General features: G+C 33.5%; 1 protein-coding gene across 12 annotated transcripts in view; it reads left to right on the top strand.

The window, feature by feature from the left end:
- Csk (C-terminal Src kinase) overlaps positions 1-18773 on the top strand; it is a 146517-nt gene that overhangs the window by 117059 nt on the left and 10685 nt on the right. For 11 of the 12 annotated variants that reach the window (XM_085946018.1, XM_085946022.1, XM_085946025.1 and 8 more), the window contains 6 exons: positions 2657-2917; positions 4058-4177; positions 8016-8252; positions 9558-9714; positions 13187-13415; positions 17475-17697. In XM_085946018.1, coding sequence (XP_085802144.1) covers positions 2879-2917; positions 4058-4177; positions 8016-8252; positions 9558-9714; positions 13187-13415; positions 17475-17697 — 1005 coding nt within the window. In that variant the 5' untranslated portion in view covers positions 2657-2878. Of the gene's footprint in view, positions 1-2082; positions 2168-2656; positions 2918-4057; positions 4178-8015; positions 8253-9557; positions 9715-13186; positions 13416-17474; positions 17698-18773 lie in introns of those variants that run through there. The other variant, XM_085946029.1, reaches the window with a different exon arrangement.

The raw sequence follows: 18773 nt of genomic DNA, 5'->3' as shown, positions 1-18773 counted from the left end.
TACACGAAGCCGGTTTTTATTGTTGCAATAAGTGCTATATTTTAACAGCACCTATCTTGCTGCTGTTAAAATATCGCACTTATTGCAACAATAAAAACCGGCTTCGTGTAATTGTTACAATAAGTGCTAATATTTTGATACAAACCTACCCTAAGTTTGATACTATTTATCAATTTAGTGTTCGATAAGTATAGAATAGACCCACTGTTGCAACATTGCGAGATAGTAAATACAAACCGTCTAAGGAAATATTAGATATACAAATATTGTTTTGAAAAATTTTTTTTTTTGTTTATTCTATAATATTATTTGAGCTGTTTATGTTGACAGTTTTTTGGACGCATAAATCCATACTCAGAACGATACAAAGGGAAGTAATCTTAAATTTTTGAAAATTGACGATTCGCAGATCACGTTAGAAAAAAGGGTATGTATTATACCTATCTGTGTTGCCACTTGGTACTGGTACATAATACCAGTGCCGTAGTTTTAATTTAATTTTCAAATGCTTTGGAGTTTGCTTATCTGAAATATTCCTAGATTTGTAGAGATGTTTTGAAAAAAAATAATTCAATACTCGGTCATACTGCAACCTCGGCTAACCCAAGCACCATTAAACGTAGATCCCTGCCTGCACCCATATAAATTTGGTAAAACATAAGTAAATTACTCTTTACTGGAAAACATACATATATTTTCTTGCTCTTATTAATGTACAAAAACAATCGATCTATACCATGTGCTACGTGTGTAAGAGCACTTACCGTACAGTGTCGTTCCAATATCAACCAGGGTTCCACTTATATGCAGCCATGTAGGGTGTCGGCAGAATTTTGCCGTGTGTGTACGCGTACCATAGATTCGTATAGAGAAATATTGTAGGCCCTCGTATGTATGAAATATGTCAAAAAATATCGATACCAGTTTTTTTTTACATCCCCTAGGTCAGGGTTGGCGAACCTTTTTGCATACGCGTGCCAACATTTCCCAAAACATATTTTTCGACTGTCTGACGTGCCGAAGAGTCGGCTCGTTTTTTTAGGACAATTTTTCGCGGTTGGCTCGTTTTTCTAGGAAAATATTTATGTCGTCGTTATTTTTTTATATGTAGCTTAAATATAATATTCATTTGTAGCCTTTTTAAATTTTTTATATGTTTTCGTTCGCGTGCCGTGAAAATTTATCTCGCGTGCCATAGGTTCGCCACCCCTGCCCTAGGTATTTATCATTTAGTGTATACGTTACGTCTGGGGGGCTGTGAGAAAATATTAAAGGAAATAAAGATATTTACTTACCTTGAAATTACATATTATATGTACCAAAACTCTAATTTTACTCTAAAATTTTACACTCATACTAATAAAGTCTAAAGACTCAGTGTCCATGACGATATAAGATGCGCAGATACTATTTTTTGGCCTGTGCTAGAAGTAGAGTAGAACTTTTATAGAGTCGCTATCGCCGACGGTATCTATGTAGCTCTTGTTTTGCTTGCCCCCCTCACCCTTCCCGCTCTTTCTCAGTATCTGCTCAAACGATCGAACGTTAATTAATATAAATGTAATTGGTGTATATTTTATAATGATAATAATAAAAAATTAACTACACATTGATAATTCCATTGATTGGACACATTTTTGTGTCAAATAGCAAATAATGTATTTTTATGTAAAAAAAAATGTAAATTTTTCAATTCGTTGTTGCATTGTTGACATTTTTATATGGATTGTAATACAGAATAATATGGGTTGGAAAATATCACAATGTGTTGCAGTAAATTTAATTATTTTCTGATATTTAATGCAGATCGTGTTTTTGTCATTTGGATTTGCATAAATTTCTGCACTGTGCACATTTGTAATGTCACAAAGTTTATTACATATTCCAAACATTGAAATGTGTGATAAGAATACAACATATGTTTGGCCTCTAACTCATCATAAAAAATAATTTCCAATCTGCTATTTGATAATAAAATTCTAGCTTACCTATGTTTTTATTTATAGGTACTGGAAAAAAAATTTTAGTTACCATGCTAAGAACCTACAAAGTAGTTTATAATATTATACTTACTCGTCTAATAATAAGAATATGACCTGCAATGTTTCTTAAGGGGGAGTGTGTTGCTATAATACGATCTTCAAAAGTGATTTAAAAACATAAAAACGTAATATTGAATTCTAAGTTTTATACTATTCCATTTGAGTCATTTTTTGCGACTCGGGTTTCGCCTTTCGGCATCTTCGAGCACTATGCGCGCTCATCAATGGCAAATACACACTGTCAACGAATACAAATAATTCTTGTGTATATAGTAATTTAATTCGATAAAAAATGGTAAATTTGCCATTGGTGAGTGCGCATAGTGCCTGGTTACCTAGTTATTGTCCTTTCAGTCAGCATCACGTGTTTGCCACCTTGGGAGAACAAAAACTTATGCTCCCAATTTTTCAACGTCATTGACTTGTTCATGGCACTGTTACTTAGGTTTGAACAATGTTAGAATATATCATATCACGCATCTACTGTTGTCCATTCTGAGAGTCAGTGATATTTCTATATGGAACTGTTTATATTAAATAATGGGATTTCTTTTTATTTCATTCATCTTGCATTGTATTCAATATCTAATATTATATTCTCTTTTTGTCCTCAGGTGGAACATTGAAAGCGGCACAATGTGGTCATCACCAACGTTAATATCCTTCGAGTACCTTCGCTGAAGGCCCATCGAGTCTGAACGTGAATCAACAACTACGGGTGCTACGGCTGTGAGAGTATTTCAAAATCTAGGCCGAACGAACAGCGCAGAGAGTGCGAGAGGAATTAAGAGAGAGCGGGTTTCGGGCGTGCGCCACGAGAAGGCGCGCGCGCCGTTATGAGCAGCCATAACCTACACAATACCACTATTACACAAGTAAGGCCATCCTCCAAATTCATTAAATAATTTTACCGACATTAAATAAAATCTTCTCTACTAGATGTGGACCATAAATACTATATTATGAAGATTCATGAATAATTTGCCGAGTAATTTTAACTTGAAATGGCATAATATGACAATGGTGAGTGAAAATGATTAGAGAGAAACATCCTGATATGATTGGGTAAGAGATATAAAATTGAATCATAATTTTTTACATATTAGGTAAGTTCGTGGATTCAGCAGAATGAAATATTATATTTTGTGAATATTTAGATGAACAATCACAAATATGTCAAATGTGTTTATTATTTGTATTGAAAAGTAAAGACAAAGATGTCGATTATAAACATGCCACCATATTTCAATTCTATCAGGCGACTTTTTCTTGTGTGTCCAGTATAAATTTTTTCTTGTTAGTCCAATATTTGTATTGTACGATTGAAGATTTTTAACTAACTTTCCGACTAGCTAGGCATTTGAAACTTTTAGAATATATCAGAACACAACGACAATGCATTCTTTTAATACTTTTAGCTATTTTTAAGTAGAATTGAATTCATTTTCAGTTAATTCTGTTTTGTATGGAAAGTTACTATTGTTGGTTGCTAAGGGGGTCCTAGCATCTAAATTATTAATATATACGTGCGTGCGTTACAATGGAAATCAATATAAAATGTCAAAATGACATTTTAGTATTCTATATTTATTCAGTATTTCCATCAAGTACAATAAAAAGTTATTATTAATACATAGAATTGTCAAGTTTATATGATTCAACAGAAAATATAAAAACGTGGTGTATAAAAAGTTCTTTTTATCTTGTAATTATGTTATAGTTATATTGTTAACAATAGAAAATTTAACGTTGTCTGTGTTGGTAGCATTTAATATTTTTTAAGTAATACAATATGAATTGCCATTAAATTTAGCCTACTAATAGTGTCTTGAATACCTCTGATGGACTCGACAGTGTAATTGATGTGTTTAAAGATACTTAAAGATAGCTTTGGTCAGATATTGGAGACCCCTAAACATCCTATGACAGCCATATATCATTTTTACGCAGCATTCACTAATCCCATGTCAAGATTTGATCAGGAGATGGTACTAAAGTCAGATGTTCATTTTAAGCACATGTCTGTGTTGGGCGGAGGAGCGGGCTGCTGGTACACGGCTGCACCGCCTCACCAGCTTCCACCTACCGCGCCCCTTCGACAGAAGAGACATCCTTCGTCAGCATCTAATCATCAGGTACCTATGCCAACATATTAATAATTACTCTTTTGTAGAATTGCCACTGCACTTGTCAGCGAGTTTCAATCGTATTTTAAGAAAAATAGAATTGAAGGCTTATAATCTACAGCTGGATCATTCGCCTTACGATATAAACCAGTTAAGTCAGCTACTCTTATTTCATTCATGCAAATTTATTTCTCGAATAGTAAAAAATATATTGAGAACCACTATAATTTTTGGTGTAAACGGCAAATTTTAGTTCTCTATGTGGGAAATTCTATAAATCTTATCTGACAAAACTGGTTTGACAAAAACTATTATATCGTAAAAAAAATCTCATGCTTCCTTGTTCATTAGTTTCTTTTTTTGCGTTTTCACATTATACTATTGGTTCACCAAAAATATGAGGCAGCTGAGTATTGAGGACTGAGAAGGATAAAATATACTAGCGGTCGTCTTCATCAGGCAGTGGATCAATCTGCATTGATGATTATAAATTAATATTTTATCATATACCAAAACATTATCCTATTTTACTGTTGATTGATTATTTAAAAACATGAGTAATATATTTTCTTTCTTATCTTTATTTTATCTTATCATATTCTTAATGTCCATTCATAAGCTTGAAACAGCTGTCGATGTAAGTCTTAATATTGTAAAATTAACAAAAAACTCTGTTTTTGAACCATAAGCCACATGACAACAATTTTAAAATGAAAGAAGATGACGTGATGATGGATGCAATTTAAATGACAATCCATGTACAAAGTTTTATAGCGTGATTATTAATTGTTTACTCATTCTATTATAATTGTTTTTTAATGCTAATGTGAGGGGGGTCACTTGTCTAACTTAACTAGTAAAGGAGGTTGCAATATGAAAAAGGTTTAGAATCACTATCATTGTAACTGTCTCAATACATAAATATGATAAACTACAGTCGATAACCGCCTTGTGTATAGAATAGACCTACTGGCGTTGGGTTTACAGACGCACAATGCAGATCGAGTTGATTTTTTCATCACTCGCATCTGTATTTATCTGTTTATTATTAGAAAAGGATAAAAAAAATCTTGTTCACTTGTATTTGAATTCATAGTAAAAAATCAAACCACAGTGTTCATTGTTTATTGAAATTTAGCAAACAACTGTTATGGAGGATGAAGTATTCTCTAGTTTTTCTAATGTTTGGATTATCAAGATTTTGTGAATGCAAGTTTTACAAACAAATATATACATACCTATATAATATTAAAAAATAATGACGATATAGCCAAGCTTATTTTCTTTATTTCGGTTTTTAATATTATTTTTACAAATAATATTTACCAATCGATGCGCAAACGGAAACAACGAAATTCATAAATTAATGTAAATATATAATCTATATACAGGCCGGTCCTTAAGGGGACGCTCTACAGAATTGCCCTTGAGAATTGAAAATATGATTTTTTTACATGTGGTCCGGAATTGTTGCTCTACTGGTAATATGCAAAGGTCGCCGACAATGCTTTGGTCTAAAGTAATAATAATGATCTCTTATTTAATTTAAATCATAACACTGTCAAAGTGTATAAAATATGGGGTGACCAAAAAATGATATCTTCTAATATACGTAAATGTTACTAAATTCAATTTGTTAATCAGGTGTTTGGTGGAAAACATTGCAACCAATATGATGGATAGCCACGATATAAACTTAATAATAATATATTAATAACGTTTTAACCTGAAATTGTCCGAGATGATGTTGAAATACATATCTACCTACATCTTTATTTCATGTGCTATCCAAAAAACATTATTAATGAATAGTATTTATTTTGAATATGTAAGACCTATTACATAACTATTTAAAAAAAAAATGGGTACATATTGTTTAATTCTAATGCATATTTAAAAAAAAAATTAATATAGTGATGTCTGTTTATTATAAAAGAAAGTGACTTTTTATTAAAAGAAATGAAAATATAATTAATTATATTTTCATTTCTTTTAAAATGGAATTCTACCAAGTAAATGCTAACTCAATTAATGACTTTTTATTACTTACCCGATTAGTTTAATTAATTTAGTCTGACACTTTTACAAACAAGTAACGCAACTTTACTTTTAGTTGGTAGGTACAATAATTATTAATTAATAAAAGCCAATGCAAGAAATAATTTATACTCATAAAAAATGGTCACCCATAGATTTTTTTTATTCAAAGCTAGCGATCGCAGAGAACAAGACAAAAAAAACTGCCGACTTTATCGAATCAATCACCCAGGGCTGTCGAAGACGTCTTACTTGTTTTTATGATAAATTGTTTTTAATTGTGTGCAATTTGGCGGGAAAATATAATAATATACAGTTGCTTACCATTCGGTTATCCCATGAGCTGGGTTTTGTTTACTCTTTTGCTGACATCCTACAGTTTTATCTGATATTATAAAAGTCACACAGTACAACAGTGTTTAAATCTAATATGTAATTGCACCGGTTTAATTAAAAACTATAACGAAATGAACATTTTAATGATTTACAGATTTTCCTATGTTATATCAACTTAATAGCAATTTTAATGAGACCAGATACATATTACGATATATCCAAAATACACATCATCAGATAATGTGTGAAATATTTTGATAAGCAAAAAAATAAGAACAATACAAAAATAACATAACATAATCAGCTAGTCTTTTCATAATTATTTTAGATGAATGTTGTATGCCGTTTGACGCTTGGAAGTATGTAATTATTCCATCTGTACAGTAAGCTATTTTTAACTTTAAATTTTTTGACAGCCCTGTATTCGTTCGGCGGGCTTCAGGTTACGTCGCATACATGTTATGTTTGAAGGGAATAATAATAATGATATTCGTTAGACCGAGAATTGTAATTAATAATTATTGCGTTTCTTAAAATAAATCCCCGATGGTTAGAGGTTTTTGAGGTTAGACTGAATTAAAATGACGTCCTTTCAACGCTGAGGTTTATTTCTGACTAAACTATGAATGACCTTGTTCCTGTTCAGCTGAGTCTTAAGCTTTGTACTCACACATAATATTATCGCACTTACCTCACCAGATGGCGGAAAAAGCTGCGTCGTCAACCAATGATTTTGATCGATTTACAATGCTTGAAACAAATCAAGGAATTTAAAATAAAAATATTCATTTAACAAACCTGATGAAATTTATCGGCACTCATTCAAATACAAATCGCCGATTGATTGTTATTTTTCCTCAAATATAATCGCTAACAATGAAGGAATAAAAGAAGAAAACATATATGAAGAAAAGTTTGGTTAAAATGCTTCCACGATCTCTTTGAACATGAAAAAAATTATTCAAAGAATAAAAGATATGAAGGCTAGAAACATGGGGAAAGATAGAATCTCAAGAACTCAATCCTAATTTTCAAACTTTATTAAAGAATTTTAACAAATATATTTTTTCATTTTTTCCCCATGAAAAACTCCTCGGCACGTCAGACAATCGAAAAATAATATTTGGAAAATTTTGGCACGCGTACGGAAAAAGGTTCGCCAACCCTGATATATGGTATATAAACTATAAATTCAAAATTATCTAAAAAATTTAAGATTCCGTAAGGATCGTATTTGATATTATATCTTTTCAGAGATATATTTTTTCATGTTACGAATAAAGAAAGAGCTGCTCGATATACCACAAGATAGATGGGCAATGGTTAGACTTGAAGATGATCCTAGACATCTAAATTTAGAGGAAGACAACTTTGGATAGACCTGGTCAAATGCTAACTCAACCAAACGCCAAAGTTAAAAAATACTCTATTATTTTGAAAAATGTTTATTAATTGCAATTTTGTTTTCTTGCAGCCCCTTAGCGTGCACCATGTGATGCACAGCCAACAGCAACAGCAGCAGATGTCTCAGCAGCAGCAGCTGGCTGCCACCACCTTCACCCCCATCAGTCCCCCCAACACCTTCGCCCCCATCTCTCCCCCGGGGGGATTCACCCCTCTATCCTGCCCCCAGCAGCCTTTGGCACTGCCCCTGTCCCCGAAGACGCCAAACGGGCCACAGCATCAGATGATGGGTCATATGAATCACCATGTAAGCTATCACATACTAATCACTCATTTCAATCATTCCTGATTAAATGTTCGCAAGTAGGGATTGCAATACCGGTATTTCAAAACCGGTATTCCAGTATTTATCAATACCGATTTATCATCGATTTTTGGTTTTTTAATATTGAGGTTCCAAAATATTAATTAAAAATGGACAAAAAAAGTATTATTGCATTTAACTTATACACAAACCTACTCAACACAACACAGCCTAATATCTCGTTTATTGGTCTTTTGTCTAATGCACTCAGTGTACAATTATATAATTTAAAATGTTTATGATGTGTGTTTATCTCAATTATCTGGTCAACCGGACACACCGGGCCCCCCACAGCCCAGGCCCCCAGGCTAGAGCCCTGTCGGCCCTCCCCAGCCATGACCTACACCACTCCGGAATTCGGGTGGACATCGAGAATTTTTTGACAGTTCCATTAGGGATTGGGTTTCTAAAAAAACCCGACATTAGTGTTTCGAAATTAAAATCTAAGAAATTTTTCTAAAAAGGGTGCTGGAGAATATTACAAATCATTTTTTTGCCATGTTTTTATTTGTCTAAGCCCAAGGTATAGTGTATTGGCTTTCAATTTCAATGTTTGAAATCATTCTGATAATGTTTTTATGTTTGGGGGGGTGCCTGGGCCCCTTCCCCCCCCTGGGTCACTGCCATTTAGATTAAGTTTAATATATGTATTTATGACTGTCGGCGAAGAAATGATTTTTGACTATTATAATTGCTTATACATTTAAGAAAAAAAACCCTAAGCCTGCTCTCACATCAGAACTCGCCTTGTAAGTAACATGTCGATATGACGTCATCATTATTTACAAAACACATTGCCCAATGGAGCTCCGCAGATTGGTCGCATGCGACTGCTTGTTTGAATAAAACATCTCGCTGTTGCAAATCGACAAGTCGCATGCTACTCAACCTACTTGTCGAGATCGGCTGCCGATATGGGTTAGCCTGCGTGCTTGCGCAAACCGCTCTCAGCGAGGAAGGTTTGATTTATGGCTGTGCGGCACACGAGGCGAGTTCTCATGTGAGAGCCGGCTAAGTGTAATGCCTCTGTGGTAGTGTTTTGCGGAGCGGGGGTGTGCGGCGTGCATGTTAAACAAGTAAACACAATATGCACGCTACACGCTCCACATTGCAAAACGCTGTTATTGAGGCCTTATGCCAAAGTTTCATCTTGATTTATAATACTTGTATAACTGTATTGGGTTATATTGGATACCTGAGTAATATACTATAACAAAAAATATACAAGAGGGTGTATGTATTTTTCAGAATCCCCACGCTGCAATGTCGCATAGTGTAGGTGTGTCCGTCCATTCGGGTCAGCCCAACAACATGGGCATGTCTGTGCAGAGCGCGCTCCTGATGGCCCAGCAGCCTCCCGGGACTGCCAACGGTTCCATGGCCACTTCGCTCCACACAATGTCAGGTGAGTGAAACACGACTATATGATTATGTCAATGCTGCTGAAAATTATATGTTACTTTATTCAGTAAGTGGTGAATCTTGTACTTTTTTTTTTACTACAAATCTTTTATGTATTGTTATACAATGTCACTGTAAGTGAAACTGCATTAAAACCTGGCAATATTTATATCACTCAACACATTTTGTATTGATACCTTCTTAGGCCATAGACATAGACACCCAAACATTGCAAACTGCACCCAGAAAAAAATTGATCAATATTAAAAAAACATACTTAAAAACTATGACATTTTTTGAGGACGAAGTAATAACCTGATGTGTGAATTAACGAACCCTTGACAAGAAAGTGAACTTAATATTATAGGGAACGGTTGTATTATAATTTATGAATTTGTATATTATGTAAATAAACAATGTCATGTTTCTATTCTAATGTAGCGATTTAATTTGTTTTTAATGGCATTTCTATTAACACATTACATTAGAGTGAAGTTCGGTAGTATTGACATAAAACAAGACACAGTCGACGCGGCGGTGTTGAGCAAGGGAAAGCGATGCTATAGGCTCGATGTGAGTAGTCAAGAATAGCAACCGTAACAATAATCACATTCGTTGATGCCTAATTCCTGCGCACTAGAAGAAATCGTATAAACATATGTTCAAGGTTAAATTGTTCCACTATTGAGAGAATTGCTCAGCATTTTTTAGATTTTTTAAGAATTGTCAGATAAAAATAGATTATACTCTATAATTTAAAGACTATTATGATGTTTTGCATTATTTTTTTATTTGGTGTTAAGTTTTAAAGTATGATAAAAATGAATGAAAGATTTTGTTTGTTGAACTTTGAACTACCTTATCTCTCTTTCTTTAAATGCTAAATTCTTCTAAAATTTTTAATTAACCAATTTAAAATTTTCTAAAAATTTCTATAAATAGCAATGACTTTGAAATTGTCATAAAGCGCACATATGAATTTCAAGTTTTTAATATTTGATTATCAAGAGTAATGTAACTGTTCCATGTACAAACATAAACTCGGATTGAATGACCAAAAAACATTTCAGAAAGCCAGTGGTCAATGGGTTAATGCATTGACTCACGATTATAATATCTTGGACTCATGATCATGGAGTGGACGTTAGATTATCTTCACTGTTCCGTGAACTCTCAGTTCTCTAATGTGAGTGACCAAGGTCAGTTGATTTTTCACATTAGGCCAATATTTTATATATAATTTAAAATCAATCTTTAACCTATATAGTTTTAGGTTTCTGTCTAAATTTGTGGATAATAATATTATAGTATGTTAGTGTGTTTAAATATAAAATATTGAGCCTGAAAAAACTAATGATTTAATTTAGCTGCAGGTCAGTTCACATTCTGGATTCTTTTGTTCACCTTGTTATGGTTTGCATTTTTTTTGATAACTGCAAGCATTTCAACACAACTTCAGATTCGCTCAATCAATCTATTTCATGAATTATTAAATGTGTTAGGTTATTATTGATTTATTGATTATATTAGAATTAAACCTTGAAACTTCAGTTTGTAAATAATCATTATTAATTAGAATATTTAAAATCTGAATAGTTGCAAAAAATGAGTGTGCCCTATACATAATAAGAAATAATGTTGAAATAAAACAAATCTATTTTTCTTTTTCTCCGTGTGCCTTCAACGTATCAAATATTAATTTTTCTATGGCTACCAATTCAACCTAGTTTCAAAAGGCCCTAAAGGTTTTTGAAAATTTTTGAGTTAGATATGTATTTAGATGGATATTTTTGTTACCTAGATGATGGCCAGAGATTGAGCTTGGAAAAATGCCAAAAACCGTCAATACGTATGATCAAAAATTAGGGTATACAGGAGGACCTCGACTTTCGCACATAATTGGTTCCTGAAAAGGTGTGCGAATGTTGAATGTTCGAAAGTAGAGGGAAGTAAAAAAAAAATTAAATTGTGTGTATTTTGAAATATGTATTTATCAAGTAAATATAAGATGTTTAAGAGACATGTTTAAGTGGGGTTTGCGGATGTTTCCCTTAAAAAGTTATCAAGAGTTAACTGTTTGCCACTCTTCTTTTTCTTATTTTAAATGGTAAATTATTAACTTTACAATATTGCTTAACTGCTGGCACGAAATTTAAAGTGAACCAATCTTTTAATATTAACGCAGTAAACCCAGTTTTTTTATCTTTATTTTATTACTGGAAGCAATTCTTTATCCTTCCCTTTCAATGCCCTGGGATTTTCTGGTTGATAAATTAACATTGGCATCAATTTTAAATCACCAGCCAAGTTTCCATCAAGAAGCAATGTCAATCGGTTTTTAGAAGGTTTATGCCCAGGGGCAACTGATTCTTCCTTAGATAAGAATGTACGACTAGGCATTTTTTTTCAAAATAAACCTGTGTCATCTACATTAAATATTTGGCTAGAAGAATATTCTCCATCTTCAATAATTTTGGATAATGAGGAAATAAATTCTACGCAAAAATCAGCCGATTCTCCAGTGAATTTAATATAAACCAATCGTTACTTACTTGAAAAATCGTGTTAGAATCTTTTTTTAATCTAGCCTTCCAATCTTTGTGCAAACTAAGAGCCTTCGCTTGAATAATTGAAATATTCAGAAGGACATCTTTTTGATGTTGGTCATCAATCCATGATGACAAATATTTTTCTATTTCATCCATAACTATGCCGTGTCTTTTGGAAACAACCTTTAAAGATATATTTACACAATTTTGAACGTATTCTTTAATTTTATTTTTATTTTTCAAAATCGAACATATCGTAGTAGACCTGTTTGTATCATACGAACGTCCGATTGAAGAAAAAGATTCACCGCAATCAGAACGTCGTGTGAAGTTTGTTCGTATCAACACTGCAGTTTTTCTGTTTCTCACTCTTGTTTATAAATCTTTAGGGTGAAATATTTCAAATGAATAAAATTAGCAAAACGCACAACTTAACACGCCCGCACGCGCTCCTGCGCAAGACAAAACCTATCCTAGCTAGCTCACAAGCAAAGTGACGAGTGCGAGCAGGATGCAAGTGACGCAAGAAATGCACTTGCTTGTGAGCGAGCGAGAAGGGGATATCTTAACCCCACGGCCAACGCGACGTTTTAAAAAAACGATTTTTTTTGAAATGTGCGAAATAGCGAATTGTGCGAAAGTCGAACGTTCGTAAGTCGAGGTCCGCCTGTATTTCAAAACCCGCTAAAATGGTTGGGTGTACTTTTCAAATACCCCTAAAATGGAAAGCCAAAATACTCTTTAGAATGTAACGAATTACAAAATAAATACATAAAGTTCACAAATTTAATAGAAATGATTTTTTCTCATTTTTCTCAAAACTACCTAAAACGATTTTTCTCAGAACTACCTAAAGTCGTTTTAGGGGCTTTTGAAACTAGGCGCTTCAAATAATGATTAATGACTCAATATGAATTGTGCCCTTAGGATTACTGCAGCAGCAAAGTCACAACATCTCCATGCTGCAAGCTCATCATCAGCAGCTGCACTCGTCCAATTCCAATGTGAACCCGGCGAGTGCCCTCCACCACCAGCAGTTGCAGCAGTCCTCTGCCCCCATGGCTATGCCCATTCCTGACATCAACAGCATCCAGCACGGTCTACCGCAGGCCCTCAGAGGTGCCAAGTCCTCGGAACTTAGACCCGCCAATATGCCGTGAGTACTCAATTAATTCATTTTAAAACATCTTTACATTAACACCTGCCCATATTCTAAATGAACAGATGGTCATGTTCGGCTAGTTTAGCGTAAACCGGTCTTTGTCAAACGTGTCCCTGATGTGGTTACCCTTAAGTCGCATCTCTTCTACTTTGAGAAAATCTCTTCTTTTCTAAAAACAGCCATTAAAATCAGCAAACTTTCAAATTATCCAACCATTTTGACTCGAAAATATCGTCGGTGTTTTGTAAAAAGGGCGAATCAACCATTTTGGCGAAATCGAGATTTTAATGAAAATACAATATGTACCCCACTAGCTTTGTTGTGTGAAAACGGCGAATTTGTTTCTCCACAGGAAAGTACTTAAAAAACGATATTCGACTAAAATTAAATTAATTAAAATTACGAATAAAAAGCGAATGTGACATATTAGGCCTTTTAAAATATTATATAATAATGCCTATTATAATGACAATATTCTTTCTAAGTTTTATTATAAACTTGTTAGATATTTATAATCATCCACAGGTAATAAACAAATAAATGTCAAAAGTTAAAAATCCTCCTGTAAAATAGCATTTTGGTTAATTCGCCCTTTTTACAAAACACCGACGATATATTGACACCACACTGAAATACATTCACCAGTATTCAGTAATTTTTGAATTGAAATCCTGGTTCAATTATCCAGCTGTTTTACTGACCAATGTTTAGTTGACTACTTCACTTTAGACACTGAGTCATAAAATAAAAATAAATTTTGTATAGATTTTGAATAGAAATCGAAAAATAATTTTGAAAGAAAAAGAAAAGAAAAGAAAATGATTTTGTATAGAATTTGGAACTAAGCTCAACACAATATATAAAGTATTAAATTATGTGTCAAATTATATGACAACTTATAGTGGGTGGATCTATAGTTTATTTATCGTTCGTTCAAAGACAGGCTGTAAAAGGCAAAGGCGTTCAAAGGTTTTAATAATTTGTACTTAAATGTTTCGTGTTTAGTATGTATAGGCATTCTAAATTAACATTACTTGACATTCTTACGAGGGTGGGTCAATAAGTCCTTAGAAAAGCCGACAGGTGGCGCGACTAGTACTGTAAGCGGTTTGTTTTCATGCAACGGCACTACCGATTCAGTATGCTGCGAAGTTTCAATCAGATTGGTCGGGTTGTTGTGTGTTTCTCGTACATTAAAAAAAAAAAATTTGCTTGTTTACAAAAATGGAGAAAATTGAGTTTAGAGCTGTTATTAAACATTTTAATATAAAAGGGTTAACAGCAAAGGAAATAAAAAATGAGTTGGATTTAGTTCACGGCATATCTGCTCCTTCACTTGCAACTATTTATAACTGGTTAAATGAATTTAAACGTGGTCGTACATCAACAAAGGATGAACCACGCTCAGGACGTCCTGTAGAGGTGACTACACCAGAAATGATCAATAAAATCCACGATATGGTGTTAAGTGACCGAAGATTAAAGTTGAGTGAGATAATTGAGGTTACAGGAATCTCAAAAGGTAGCGTCATTTCTATTTTACATGACAAATTGGGCATGAAAAAAATTTCTGCAAGATGGGTGCCGCGTTTGCTCACAGTCGACAATAAACGCAATAGGGTGGTGGCCTCTAAAGCCCTGTTGTCGCTCATGCAACGCAATCCGGATGAATTTTTTCATCGCTTTGTGACTGTAGATGAAACATGGATACACCACTATACTCCCGAGACGAAAGAACAGTCAAAGCAGTGGATTGCGAAAGGCGAACCATGTCCAAAGAAGGCGAAAACCGTAAAATCAGCTGGTAAGGTTATGGCTACTGTATTTTGGGATGCACGTGAAATTATTTTCGTTGACTATTTGGAAAAAGGAAAAACAATAACAGGGGATTATTATGCATCTTTATTGGACCAGCTAAAAAACAAAATTGAAGAAAAACGGCCTCATTTAAACAGGAAAAAAATCCTCTTTCATCAGGACAATGCCCGTGTTCACACATGTTTACGATCAATGGCTAAAATTGAAGAATTGAAGTTCGAATTGGTCGACCACCCACCGTATTCGCCAGATTTAGCCCCCAGTGACTTTTTCCTTTTCCCAAACTTAAAAAAATGGCTAAGTGGACAACGTTTTTTTTCAAATGAAGAAGTCATCGATCGGACAAATGCTTATTTTGAGGACCTTCCGAAAACTTATTTTTCTGACGGTTTAAAAAAAATTGAGAAACGTCTAACCAAGTGTATTGAGCTCTAAGGAGATTATGTTGAGAAATAAAAAAAAAATACAAAAATAAAAACTGTTTTAATGCTTTTTTCTAAGGAATTATTGACCCACCCTCGTATCATTCTGTCCATAGTATGTGCCTGATTACAAAAATACACCTCTTTTAGTATGTGTATGACGTATCCTATTGTAAGAAAATCCTATTGATAAAATAATGTTTTTTTACAAGCTAAAAAAAAATGATTAGTGATTACATAGGTACATAGTAAATACACTTCCACAATCAGCCTCTGGTGACGCATTATATAAATACATTTATATACAGATAATAATCATTATTTTTTGTGATAAATAACAATATTTGCTATGAATCAGGTTGCGATAACAATTTTATCATCCTCAAATGTTTTATGGAAACCTACAATTCATAATATTGCAACACTGTCAATAATGATAATGTCTAACAATATGTCACTATGACTTTACGTACTACGTGATTGTGTGATAAGTCAGCATATCAATTTTAAAATGACAAAGTCAACTGATGAGGAGTCGTTAGGAGTGATTCAAAATGTGATTGTGAATGTCATGAAAGTGTATCTGCCTCCTGAAACGAAAAAATTTCAATCACAGTAAGATCGTTTCATATTAAAGTTTGATTTATAAAAGGCTTTGACATACTTCTGACTGTTTGTTATTTAATTATATCAATTTTAATTTTGCATCTAGAGTGAAGCGAAAGTCAAAATACTAATCCGATATGTTTTGTTTAATCCACATCCCTTTTCAATCAATCATTGTGTTCTAACTTCCAAGACTGGATCCAATGAATTGAGTGAATCATCAGCAACCAATTGATTTGAAATCACTGTATTTTTAATTTTTCTAAATATATTATCATGAATTTTGTATTTAGAACAAGATTTTCCTTTTCACTTTTCCTCACATTCCATTTCATGGGAATTATACGATTACCTAACAATATTAAGAATCAAAATGGTGATCATAACATTAATTTCTTAGATTGTGGTAAAATCGTTAAACTTGCCAAAAATATGCAGGATACCTTTTTTATGAAGAATTTACTGATCTTTATTTCATCTCAGAATAAAATTTCTGTGGGTATAACAGTCAATGAAATATTAGCCGAAAACCATTTTTGGTCACCACTTCGGCGTTTGCCCAAAGGTGCGAAAGTGGCATCCGTCGGATTCTTAATTAGCATAAAAATCTAAGTTAGAATTAATCAACCAATCTTTGTCCTCTGATATTTCCAGCTGGCTAGCGATCAGACTATATTAAACTGCAAGAGTAAAGAAAAATATGAATTACAATTTTAGATATATCGATACAGTCAGGGAACTCAGAAATAATGGGAACTGAAATACCTAACGGGTAGCAGAAGCAGGCAACCGACCTCGAGTAAGGAAGAATACAGAATAAATTTAAACACGTGTCAGGATTACGTTATATGTCAAAAACTGAAAACTGCTCTCGGTTTATGCATTTACGCTCATTTAATATTAGTGTATTACACACACTATTGCACGTGCATAATGCGTGTTTCATTTTCGTAGGGCACTCACATTCAAAACCCTGCATCAACATGTGGCGTATCGAATATAGCCTATCGGTATTCTATTTATCATCTGTTCTGTGGATACAGTCTTCAGTCTTTTATTGCACAGTGTCATATTGTTTACCGAGGTCCATGTATCAGTAAAGTAACTGACGGTTGCTGAAATTCTAAAATATCATTCAGATTCAAAGGATTATGGGTGACATGGTTTGGTTGTGTATAATATAATTAATTGTCTGTATTGTTTCCAGTTGGCACCACGGCAAGATCAGCCGAGAGCGAGCGGAGCAGCTGCTGCAACCGCGGCAGGATGGACTGTTCCTGGTGCGCGAGAGCACCAACTTCCCCGGAGACCAGACATTATGTGTGTGTTTCCAGGCCAGAGTAGAGCACTACCGCATCAAGTGCGGCGCTCACTCCACCCTCACCATCGATGACGAGGAGTTCTTTGAAACGCTACCACTCTTGATTGACGTAAGAGCCATCATATTATCAACTGACTCCCCATATTCCACTAAATTTGGCTTCATGTATAAATGGTATATAACAAGTGGCAAAAAGTCGATATCTAATACATTAAATATAAAAATAATTTAAATAAACTTAACATTTTCAGTGTATTCTGAAATTTTCGAGATAAGCTGAATAAGATTGTAATTACCATTTTACTTCAGGTATTATTTCAGTTTGTTACAATAATTGTTTACCTACATCCAATAGGTGATCTTTTTTAGTGACAAACATTGAAATAATGCACATGCCATCTGCTTAGTTTCCTGTACTAATAGCCTAGCCCGGTGGTCGGCAATAGAGAGTCAATAGAGCCAAATATCAACAGTACAACGATTAAGATTTCTTTTGAGATCCAAATTTCTTAAACTTAAATTATATATTATATAGGTACACTGTTTATTAACTTATAATTATATTATATATAATATATACTTATACTTATTATAATAAACTTTAGTTGAAGTTTTAAGTTTTAATTAAACTATAGGTACACTGAATAGAACTGAATAGGTATCATACGTAATAATGATCTTATTTATTGATAAAAATTAAATTGTAAGGTAGGTATCCATAAAATTGAATCATGACAATGACTGACAAACACTCAATGTTAATAATGGCCTTGCATCCCTTTGGAAAGTTTGGGTAAGTCAGGTGTATATGTTGTTGTTTTTAATTTTAAGCACGATTCCAGGTTCTCATCAATAAATCGACTTCTCAATTTACTCTTGATTTCCTCTCTTAGAAATCTCTTTACTAACCACAAAACATGCAATATTAACATTGTTGAAAGATTGTATTCAGTAGGTACCTAATTAAATACAGAACTTGATTTTTCTGGACCCTTGTCAATTGCTCTCTTCTTCAAAATAGTGGTTTGCTAATTTTTAAGTCACTTTGAGTTAATAACATCTTCATTTTTACTTTTTTAAAATATCAATTTGCCTGCGTGTCATGGGTTCGACATCCTTAGAATAGACAATTGTTAATAGATTATAATGATTAGAATAGTCTCTTTTAGATGCATAATAATCTGT

Source organism: Rhyacophila brunnea, unplaced genomic scaffold (genome assembly GCF_057557595.1).
Source record: "Rhyacophila brunnea isolate RB1 unplaced genomic scaffold, BYU_Rbru_1.0 scaffold_19, whole genome shotgun sequence".
Classification (NCBI taxonomy): domain Eukaryota; kingdom Metazoa; phylum Arthropoda; class Insecta; order Trichoptera; family Rhyacophilidae; genus Rhyacophila; species Rhyacophila brunnea.
Note: the sequence above shows the minus strand (reverse complement) of the source record. Positions and strands in the feature narration are given on the sequence as shown.